At 51.2% G+C, this 11,573-nt stretch overlaps 1 protein-coding gene across 1 annotated transcript in view; it reads left to right on the plus strand.

Annotated features, from left to right (window-relative positions):
* Window positions 1–9,501: 9,501 nt before the first annotated feature.
* PIK3R6 (phosphoinositide-3-kinase regulatory subunit 6) overlaps window positions 9,502–11,573 on the plus strand; it is a 44,672-nt gene continuing 42,600 nt past the window's right edge. Inside the window, exons 1-2 of the mRNA XM_013007335.3 lie at window positions 9,502–9,569; window positions 9,862–10,045. Of these exons, the coding sequence (XP_012862789.3) occupies window positions 9,517–9,569; window positions 9,862–10,045 (237 nt within the window). The 5' untranslated portion in view covers window positions 9,502–9,516. The remainder of the gene's footprint in view (window positions 9,570–9,861; window positions 10,046–11,573) is intronic.

Below are 11,573 nucleotides of genomic sequence, written 5' to 3' on the forward strand. Positions count from 1 at the left end.
GCCCTGGTCAGAACCCTGCCAGTCTCCCTCCCTCCCAGGCGTGGAGCAGCATCACTTCTACCCATATTCTGTTGGCCAAAACACAGCCACATGGCTCCTAACTCTAAGGGAGTCTGGGAAATGTAGTCATCCCGCCTACCTAGGAAACAGGTTTGATGCACAGGTCATGCCACACTGATGCAAGACTCTCTGTGTTTCTGCATGTCACGTGTGATTAAATTTTAGATAGGAATAATGACATGAATACCTAAGAGTAGTATCCCCACCTTCTTGGATGGAGGAGGGATAATTCACTGAGGGTCGAGTTTGAGTCAAGAATCATGCTAGATGTTCATATCCTATATGAACAACTTGAAGTATAAACCCTATCCCATCCCTTCCTTTAAATCGAATCAAACCTAGCTTCCACCCCTCGTCTTCCAAGATCAGTTAAAAAAAATAATAATCCAATATCATTCCTTTGAAATCCCTTCCCCTTTTGGGGATCTTGTGAGACGCCCAGGGCTTAGGAAGTCTGCTCGGTAGGGACTTCTGTGGAGCATTGCATGGTCCGGAGGAGGATGGGGAGCTCCTTTGGGGGACACTCTTGTTCTGCAGCGAAGGTGGCTTCGGGAGATGCTTGCTGTGGCTTTCCGGGGCACAGGGTTGGGCTCCCTGTTAGTTGCCTGGTGCTGCAGTAATGGAGCTACCTATCGGGCAGAGAAATGCAGTGTCTCATTGGCTCCAGGGGGAGGCACTCTCTCTGTCAGCTCTGGGGCATGGTCCTTATTTACGCTCGCATGGCCCTGATGAGGTCGCTCAACTCCTCGCGCCTCTTCAAGTGGCATCTGTCTTCCTCCCCTTGTGCTGCCTCGTTTCTGTGTCTCTGCTGCTTCTTAGACTTCCGAGGTGATTCAATTGAGGGCATAGCTACACGGTTAGAATCTCGTTCACATAGCAAAGAAATCCTGTTTCCCTAGAGAGTTACATCTCTAGGCATAAAGAACAAATAAACTCATTGTCATTGATGAGACAATGCCCACTTGTAGTGACCCTAAAGGTCAGTGTAGAACAGCCTCTAGGAGTTTCTGAGACTCACTATTTATGAGTGTAGAAAGTCGCATCTATCTCCCTCAGAGTGGATGGTGGTTTTGAACTGCTGGCTTTGCAGTTAGCAGTGAGATGTGTAGCCACGACACACCCAGGCTCCATTCTATTGGTATGGAAGTTAGGATTCAAACGCCTATTTGGGGAGGAACACAACTCAACCCATAACAAGCACTTATCTGCCCTCACCTGGATCCTTGCCAGTCCTGGTCTTGGCCATACCCTGGAAGCCCCCACCCTCTGCGTCCTCACAGTCCAAGGAGACCCAGCACCCAGCCCTTGGGTGGGGCCATTCCCCTTGTTAAGCATCAGCCTTCGTTCCCAAAGCTTTTGCACAATCCAGCTTACTGTCTGAAGCAGCAAGACCAAGGGTCTCCCACCCGCGTGCCTCCAAGGGCCAGGTAGATGATGTACACGAACAAAACCAGACGAGTTGGAAACATTAAGAAGCAGGGAAGTTGTGCCCCATCTCAACAAGGCGGCTGCTCTCCAGCCCCTACCAATTGTCACATGTGAGAAGGACGGGGGTCCAATGTTGACAGATTCTCAGATTTCCACGGGATTCCAGAAATGAAAATTTTTATGCAAAATATCTTGATGCTTAAATGTTGGCGGCTATTTTGATTTCTTTTCTGTCAAGACACCATGTAAGCCCAAACAAAACAGATCTGTCCACCAGATGTGGACCGCAACCTGAGAGTTGGTTCCAGCTGCCTAGACTTTCGAAAACAAAGCTTATTTGGGGTTGTCTCACGGGGCCACTGGCAACTTCTCTATTTTTCTCTGAAACATAGAAAACTTGACTCCCTTGGCAGAGAAGAAGGAACCAGGGCTCAGATCACAGAGCTTTGCTTGTGCTTCTAATAACCAGGAAGCGGGATCGATATACTAAGTCTTTCCTTGCAGTCCGCAGTGGGAGAAGGAAGGCGTGAAGGTGGGGAGGAAGAGAAGAGAGAAGAAAGACAAAGGAAGGGAGGGAGGGAGGGAAAGAAGGAAGGAAAAAGGGCAGGAACGAGGAGGAGAGAAAAGGGGAGAAAGGAAGGGGGAGAGAAAGAAAAGGAGGGAAAGAAAGAAGTCATGAAACCAATCGCTTTAGAAGCAATTCATCCGGCATCTTCTCCTTCTGTCATCGTCTTGCCAGGAAGCCGGAGGGCAGATGATGGCCAGCTTGATGGTGGTGACTTCCTTGCCCTTGGGGGGAGATGCAGCCCAGCAGAGTGGCCAGGGGGGCAGCCATGGGCCGTACCACGTCCGTGGGTGGAGAAGAGCCAGGGGCAGATCTTGGTGGGGTCCAGGCGGCCAAGCAAGAGTCAGATGCCACAGGGAGAGGTGAGAGGTGCCAGGGGCCCTGGAAGCCACTCAGGGACCAGTGCATGAGCACCAGGGCATGGGTATTTCAGCCTGAAGAACTGTGGGCGCCTGAACTGCAACCTGCCAGTGTTTCATTTGTTGTCTCGATTGTACCCACTCTCAAAGGCAATGAAGACATCCGTTAAGAGCCTCTAAGGGGTGTGCGGATCTTTGAGCCTAGGCCCTGAGTTGGCTGAAGTTTCCTGTGGTTCGCACTGCCTACCAACCAAGCCACACACACTTACAAAGACAAGCTCTTGGTCAGAGCCCGCCACACAAAGGGGTTTCATAACGTGGGATGCCTTCTCCGTGTTAGCCCAGATCCTCCAAGAAGCAGACACCAGAGTGAGGTTAAAGATGCCAGGATTTATTAGGGGACAGAAAAAGGAGTTGGGGCTGGTGAAGGCTGGGAGAGCTCTCAGATCCTGCATGGAGGAGAAAGGGAAGAAGGGGTGGATGGAAGCGTGTTAGGTTGATGGGCAGCCTGAGAAAGGCTGGACAGGGCTGTTGGGGAATCAGGGAAGTCCATCTGAGAAGCTCTGCATCGTCCAGGGAAGGTCCTGCTTTAGAATCCTGTTGCACTCCGGAATGGACCGGCAAGTATCTGGCTTTGGCACAGAGGGATGGCAATCCTGGCCTGTGAAAGTCCCTGATGTTAGAGATCCCACCACCTGCCTGCCGGTTTGTCACCCTGCGGGGGCTTCTGTGCTGACTATCCCACTGGTATTTCAAATACTCGCAGTTCACCCAGGGTGGACAGGTTGTCGTGGAACTTCCTGACTATGACAGAGTAGGAAGAAAGGCCTGGTGATCTACGTCCAAGCCTTAGCCAATGAAGGCTCGATGGGCCATGGTAGAGGACTGTCTGAGATTGTGCTGGAAAATGTGGCCTCTAGGTTGGAAGGCACTACAGTAGCTGCAGCAGTGGATCAAGTATGCCAGTCAACGTGACGACGCCACAGGAGGAGCCCTGTATTGCTCAAGTATACATGGAGTTGCTATGAGTCAGGGCTGACTGAATGGCAACTGACAACAGAGTTGGAAGCTAGCAAGGAGTGTTCTCTGGGCTACCACCCTTTCCCAACATCAGCCATTTGTTCTGCACCACCTTCCCATCATCCCCATGTCAGTACCACCTGTCCTGGCATTTGCTTGCCATTTTTCCTTTACATTGGCATTCCCTGAACTTCCTTCTTAAGCTCTTGCTTCCTCTTCAGCAATAGCCATGTGATCGTGGGTTAAAAACCTACTTCTTTTTAAAAGAATCATTTTATTGGATGCTCCTACAATTCTTATCACAATCCATACATCTATCTGTTGTATGTCAGGCACATTTGTACATTTGTTACCCTCATTGTTCCCCAAACATGTGCTTTCTACTTGAGCCCTTGGTATCAGCTCATTTTTCCCCTCCCTCAGTGCTCCCCCCTCCCTCATGAACCCTTGATAATTTATAAAATATTATTATTTTGTCATATCTTACACTGCCCAATATCTCCCTTCACCCACTTTTCTGTTGTCTATCCTCCCGGGAGGAGGTTATATGCCAATCCTTACAATCAGTCCCCCCTTCTACCCCACCTTCCCTTCACCCTCCGGTATCACCACTCTCACCACTGGTCCTGAAGGGATCATCTGTCCTGGATTCCCTGTGTTTCAGGTTCCTATCTGTACCAGTCCACATCCTCTGGTCTAGCCGGATTTGTAAGGTAGACTTGGGATCATGATAGTGGGGGGGTGGTGCGAGGTAGTGGAAGCATTTAGGAACTAGATAAGAGTTGTATGTTTCATCTATGCTGCACTGCACCCTGACTGGCTCATCTCCTCCCCGCGACTCTTCTATAAGGGGATGCCTAGTTGCCTACAGATGGGCTTTGGGTCCCAATCTGTACTCCCCCTCATTTACAATGATAATATTTTTTGTTCTTTGATACCTGATCCCTTCGACACCTCGTGATCGCACAGGCTGGTGTGCTTCTTCCATGTGGGCTTTGTTGCTTCTGAGCTAGATGGCCGCTTGTTTATCTTCAAAGCTTTAAGACCCCAGACACTATATCTTTTGATAGCCAGGCACCATTAGCTTTTTCACCACATTTGCTTATGCACCTGCTTTGTCTTCAGCGGTTGTAACGGGAAGGTGGGCACACATGATGTGACGAAGACCTACTTCTTGTTGTCGTTTGGAGCCTTTGAATAGGCTCTGACTCAGTGTGAGCCTGCACTGGCTGGTCCAGCACCATCCCCACAATTGTTTGAGCCCATTGTTGAAGCCCCTCTATTAATCCATCTCCTCAAGAGCCTTCCTCTTTTTCATCACCCATTCTACTGTACCAAGCATGATGTCTTTCTCCAAGGACTGGTCTCTCCTGACCACATGCCCAAAGCTAATGAGATGAGTCTCTCCCTCCACCCACCCAGTATACATTAAAATAAGTGTTTAAATATTCAAACTCTGTGGTTGTTTGTGTGCCTCTTAAAGTCACCCAAGGTACCACTTAATGGCACACATTCAGAATGCTGGGAAATGCTGGTCACTGAGAACACAGAACACCCATAAAACCAAGGCCAACCAAACCCAAGCAATTGACAACTCACCGTGACCTTTGGGGAGCAGATGGCTTTTTCCCAGGGGGGCTTGGATTGGGGCCACTCACCTTTCAGTTTTCAGTCGAGTGCTTAAGAGCTGGTGCCAGCCCCAGACTCCCAGACCCACCAACAACAGGCTGCCCTCCGTCACTGGCCAACATACCAGCTGCCAAGTCCACTCTGATGATTACCCCCTGACACTCTCAGGAGGTCCCGGAAGTGGGATCAAGGGCAAGGCTAGGTGGGCCCAGCTCACTGACCGTGGCCTCCATCCCTCCTCGCTCGTGCAGATGTGGAGCTGGACCTGCTGAGGAGCGTGCAGGCGGTGCTCCGGGAACTCAGCACTCAGGCCCCCACGCTGCAGGGCAATCAAGGTAAGGACCACAGGTGCCTGTCCGTCTGCTCTGTCTGCTTCCCCACCAGCCTCGTCAGCTCTTTGCAGTGGCCCAGTCTGGAGCTGGTGTCTCAGGAAACTCCTTCCTGCTGGAAAGGCCTGGGGTCCTAAGGATGGAGACCTTATGTTCCTTGCTCAGCTCTCCAGGCACCATTGTAGGTTGGGGATCTGCCACTGTCTGTCTTAACGACCTTCCCCAAGTGCCCGGTCCCTCAGACGATTGGCTCGGGAACAGCGACAGTGGAGCATTGCTTCAGCAGGAGCCATTTCCTTCCCTGTAGAGTTGGGGCTGCCCCTGGCGGAATGCCCTTTCCTTGCTTCCTGCCCCTAGAACTCCTGCAGATAGGAACTTACCCAGGCATGAAAAACCAGCCTCTGGCTGAAGGTCACACCTGAGTGCAGTCTAAGGCATGGTGTGGGGCTCCTGGGCTCAGCGATGCCCCCTCTAAGGCTCCCCTTTTTCCCGGTCCAGGCATGTGGAGATGGTCCCTGCATAAGAAGCTGGAGCGAGACCCAGGGAAGAGCCCGGCTCTGGTCCGCATCTTGCTCCGAGAACTGGAGAAGGTGAGTCTGGGGGCTTCTTGAGGAAGCAGATGGGGATCAGCAAAGATTGGATGGGGGCCCCATGGGTGCTGTGCCTTTGAAATGTGGGTCATTTGTGTAGCATCCTGGTGATTCTTACCACACATCCGGATAAGTTAGAAGTATCGCTACAAAGTCATAGAAACTTTTATTAAACAAACAAAATAGAAGACGTGACACTCTCGGGTTTTGATGTGGCCTGCCCACTTCTGAGGGTGGCGTCTCCATCTCTCTTACCCGACCTCAGTGGAGTCTACGCTCTTCCACTTACAGTGCGGCAACGCAGCAGAGAAGACGCGGGGGTGCTATTTCCTGACCGGTTCACCCCAATGCAGTTTTCCATTGTCTAAAATGTCTCAGTCACCAGCCACCCTGTGTCCTTTCAGAAAATCCAGCAAAGGAACTTCCTTTGGAATTCCCACCCTGAACCCCAACTCCCAAGAGTCCCCTATCCTTTGGAGCTGACCTCTCTGCCTGGAGTCAGCCATCTCAGAAGCCATCTAAGGCACCCTAACAGCACAGAGGGGACTTGTCTGCAGCCATCCACTGGTCACAGAGCCCCGTGTAATTTTCTTTCACCTGGAAGGAGCCTGCGCTTGTATGCACTGAAACACCAGTCACAAAACGGCTGACTTCCCCGAGGCTGTCTCCTTCCTGCCCTTTGCATGGTCCGATGGTGGAATTCCCACCTTTGATGCAAAGGACCTGGGTTCGATTCCTGGCAAGTGCGCAATGTGAGCAGCTCCCACCCTCCCATCACCGGAGGCTTTTGTGGTGCTGAACAGGCTTCAGTGCAGCCTTCCCACGGAGATGGGCTATTGGGAAAGGTCAGGCGATGTGCTTCTGAAAATCAGCCCATACCAACCGTATGAATCATGGTGCAGAACCAGGTAGTGTTTTATTCCAGCACGCATAGGGTCACCGTGACTTAGGGCTGAATCTCTGGCAGCTAACAGCTGGTATTTTTATATAGGTGCTATTTTCGTTCAGTGTTTCGTTTGAATTAGCATATCTTAAAAACGAGCCTTCTAACATGGCCATACGTGGAAAGCCATAATCACTTGTCATAAACAGAAGGCACCCGTAGGCACAAGGGCATATTGAGTCCCAATTTTTCCAATTATCTTTGTGCCACCTGAAAGTTTCCATCATCCCCCCCAGCATTCTGGGTGGGGGTCACTGCCAACAGGGAGTCTCTAGGTTGGGGACTTAACTACTGGCTCTTGCCCTGAGTCAGTTCCACAATATCCGCAGAACTCCAGGAAGCCCTGTCCACCCTCACCCCCTGCCCTCCGCTTGGAGACTTCATCCCTGAGCTCTCTTCCCACCCAACTCTCTTTATCGCCGGTGCGACACGGTATAAGCACTCAGTTGCTACCTGGAAGGCCAGCCACTCGTGTCTGACCAGAGAAAGCCAGGTGATCTCTTGCTGAGCAGTCAGCCACCATCTCCTGTTTTCTAGGCAGAGCATGAGGACCTCCGGCACGTCCTCATCCCCTTGCTGCACACACTAATGTACGTGCTCGTGAAGGTGAGCTGGGCTGACCGCAGGGGGTGGGAGGCCAGGGACGGGGAGGCAGCAGGGGCCCAACATCCTAGGCATGAGTGAGTCGAGATGGACGGGCACTAGCCGTTTAAATTAGACAATCACATGGCCCACTGTGGTGCCAATGACCAATTGACGAGGAAGGGGGGTCACACACATTTGTTGGTAAAAAGAACATTTCAAGGTAGCATCCATACGCCTACGAGGAAGATCAGTTCATATGACTATTGTTCAAATGTATGCACCAATCACTAAGGCTGGAATGTAAAACAAAACAAAACACACACGAAATGGAAGAAGAGGAAGAAGAATGTTTCTCCAACTCTTGCAGCCTGGAATTGATCAAGCCTGTCTTCCAAATGCTAATTATTGGTGATTGGGATGCAGAAGGTGCAAACACAGAAGGATCTATCACTGAAATCATGCATTGGAAATAAAAGACACTGGATTGCAAGTGATGGAATTCTGCAAGACCAGCAGCTTACTCCTCAAAGATGCATTTGTCGCTAACATAAAGGGTGGCCATGTAGGTGGACCTCACCAGATGGACTACCAGGAATCAAGCTGACCACATCTTTGAGTATATCCCATCATCTCAAGAATAGAGTTGAAGGATTGAAGGATTGAATGCTAGTGGCAGAAGACCAGATGAGCTGTGGGGTGACATATAGTCTCTCAGTCATCGAGACTTTCTCTACAGCTCTCTCCACTCCTTTCTGCGCCCTAACCAGAATGCCTGTGACAATCGTAATTCTACCAGGAGTGTCTTTTCAAGGCAATGTAGGTTTTCACTATTACCCCAAACCAAACCTACTGCCATTGAGTCAGTTCCAACTTGCAGCGCTTTTCTGAGGCTTCGCATCATTATGGAAGCAGGTAGCCTCATCTTTTCCCCTTGGGGTGGCTTGTGGATTTGAACCACCAACCTTGCGGTTAGCAGTCCAACACTTCCTCAACAGTGCCACCGGGGCTCCTCCCTGAAAACTCTTCCAGACCCATTCCTCCACTCTAAAATCTCGTCCACATTTTAGCTATCTGTTAGAGCAGCACCCCCGCTTCTTGGTACCGTTCTTAGTTACCCAGTACTGCTGTACCAGAAACACTACAAGTGGGTGACTTCCACAAACAGAAATTTATTTTCTCACAGTTTAAGGAGCTAGAAATCACCGTGCAGAGCACCGGCTCTAGGGAAAGGTTTTCTCTCGCTGGAGCGGCTCTGGAAGATGGTGCTGCTGGTCTCTTTGGAGCTCCTGCTCCTGGATGATCTTCAGGTGGCTTGACAATTCACTTCCCCCATCTCTACTTCCCATCTTGCTTATTTAATCTCTTCTCGACCTCAAAAAGAGATTGATTTAAGACACACCCTACACTAACCTAACAAAGACCAGTGGGATTATGACCACAGGTGTGGAGGTTAAGATTTATAACAGTACTTGAATTCAGGGGGCAGGGGACACAATCCATAGCAGTCCGTTTGAGACAGCCAACCAGGAGAAGCTGTCTCCCAGGGGCTGGGAGAAGCTGTCTCCCAGGGGCTGGGAGAAGACTGGCAGCTGTAGGCTTGGGGGGGGTCACAACAGGTGGGAGAGTAGAGAGAGAAGTTTGAGTCCCACCCAGGTCTGCCCTTCTTCCTCTCCCCCCTTACCCTGCCCCAACACAGGACCCTCCATGAGCTATAGCTCCGGCACCCCAACTCCATTCTCTCTCCCAGGCCACGGGCATCACGGAGGAGCTCTATCGGAGAACCTACACTTTTTGCACCAGGCTACTGACCCTGCCCACGCCCTACTGCACAGTTGCCTTGGACTGCGCCATCCAGCTAAAGATAGAGACGGCGGTGCCAGGTGAGAGCTGCGGGTGCCTTGTTCTCCAGGCTGCACGGGAGCTCCGGAAGTCTCTGCAGCTGCTGTGGAAGGTGAGGGGACGGCAGGTTGGCTGACCTGGTCTACTTACAGGCACGTTGTACCAGAGGATGGTCCTGGCGGAGCAGAATCTGATAAGTGAGCTGCATCCCTACCAGGAGAGGTGAGTGACCGGCAGGTTGCGGCCTTCAGCCCTCAAGTCTGAGGAACAACAAGACAAAAGAGGAGGCTGGCTTGGACCCTCAGAGCTTCCCCCCACCCCCCAGCCCTCGGTCCATCTCATCTCAAGGGTGGATGAAACACATTCTCCTCTGGGTACCACAGAAGGCAGGATAAGGTCTCTTGCAGGGGGCGGATCCCAAGAGGGCGCGTCCACTGTGTAACTTGGGAAGCGGACGTCTCCGGGGGTGCCCATCTCCCATCAATCCTCCCCATCTGCCCACCTCCATCCTCAGGGTGTTCCTCTTTGTGGATCCCGAGCTGGTCCCCGCCTCCGTGTGCAGTGCGCTGCTGCTGGAGATCCAAGCCGCGGAGGCGCAGCAGACCCCGGAGGCGTGCATGCGCCACGTGGTGTCCCACGCCCTGCAGGCGGCTCTCGGGGACGCCTGCCAGGCAGCCACGGTGCACAAGAAGCTGCAGGTAATTGCTCCGCCCCAGGCCTCCCCTTGTCAGTTCCAGCCCAGCTACTTGCTCGCCCAAGCCAAGCGCTCGCTCCTCTCCACTCTACTCCGGGGCTTCCCCATTGTCCTGCTTCATGCTGTCTTTTTCCCTCAAAGAAATCCATGCACATCCACTAAGGAAAATTGGGGCAGGGAGTGGGGGATTGCAGACAAAAGGGGGGAAAAAAAAACAAAAAGAATAGCACTCACAATCCATCTGTATAATCAATGCTTAACACTGGGAGCACATACGCGTTTAATAAGACGACCGGGATCATCATCCTTTTGACCCAAACCCTGTGGGTATCCGAGACTGTACCTCCTTACCGGTGTAGAAAGCCTCGTCTTTCTCCCGCAGAGCTAGCTGGTGGTTTTGAACCGCCGGCCTTGTGGTGGGTAGCAGCCTAACAAGTACCCTTTATGGCACCAGGGCTCCTACATGCATCACAGTTTTTAAAACTTCTCACCACAACCCCGTGAACTGATCACCATTGGCAGGCGGGGGTTAAGGCGCAGGGAAGGCGTTAGGAAGTGGCAGAGTGAATATCTGAACCCAGATCTCCCTAACTCCAAGCTTACATTTCATTGCCTTCCCATCCCTGCATTCCTCCTCCTCCTCCTCCTCCTCCTCCTCCTCCTCCTCTTCCTCCTTCTTCTTCTTCTTCTTCTTCTTCTTCTTTTAAACAGTTGTCAAACTCTGCATACAGTTTTCTAGCCTATAGCTGGGCTGTCTTTGTTATCTAGTGCTGTAGTAACGGAAATACCACAAGTGGGTGCCTTTCACAAACAGAAATCTATTTTCTCACAATGTAGGAGGCTAAAAGCCTGGGTGCAGACTTTTCTCTCTGTGTGTTGGCTCTGGAGGAAGTTCCTTGTCTCGTGAGCTTCTGCTTTGGGGAGATCTTCATTTGGCTTGAGCAGCTCTCTCCCCCCACCTCTGTGTACTTCCTTGCTTCCTTGCTGTGTCCAGAGAAACAAAACCAGCCATACTCATAGATGTAAAAGAGTAGACTTTATATCAAGAAGTCATTTTATATCACTAAAATATGAGGGGGCTGTCCGGAGGCAGACACAGAATCCAAGCACACAGGAGGGTGAAGGACAAGAGAGAGAGGAGGCTTTCTAGTGTGTCTCTGATGAAAAGATGCTACCTCCTGTGTTAGGCCAGGTTGACTAGAGAAACAAATCCAGAGACACTCATATATGAATACAAAAGACCTTTATATCAAAGAGTAATTGTATATTAAGAAAACATCCCAGCCCAGTCCAGATCAAGTCCATACGTCTGTTATTAGCCCATAAGTCCAATACTAGTCCAAAAATCCTTCTTCAAACTCACAGTCACAGGCAATGATGCAAAACACAGGAAGATCGCAGGCTGGTGGGTGCAAAATCTTGTGGATCCAATGACGGTGGAAGCATCTCAGCGCTGGCATGGATCTCCACCGGCTTGTCAACAGGAAGACAACGGCAGAGAGAGAGAGAGAGAGAGAGAGAGAGAGAGAGAG

This window comes from Echinops telfairi, unplaced genomic scaffold, assembly GCF_000313985.2.
Source record: "Echinops telfairi isolate 266 unplaced genomic scaffold, ASM31398v2 ScPeMD7_2010;HRSCAF=2546, whole genome shotgun sequence".
In the NCBI taxonomy this organism is placed as follows: domain Eukaryota; kingdom Metazoa; phylum Chordata; class Mammalia; order Afrosoricida; family Tenrecidae; genus Echinops; species Echinops telfairi.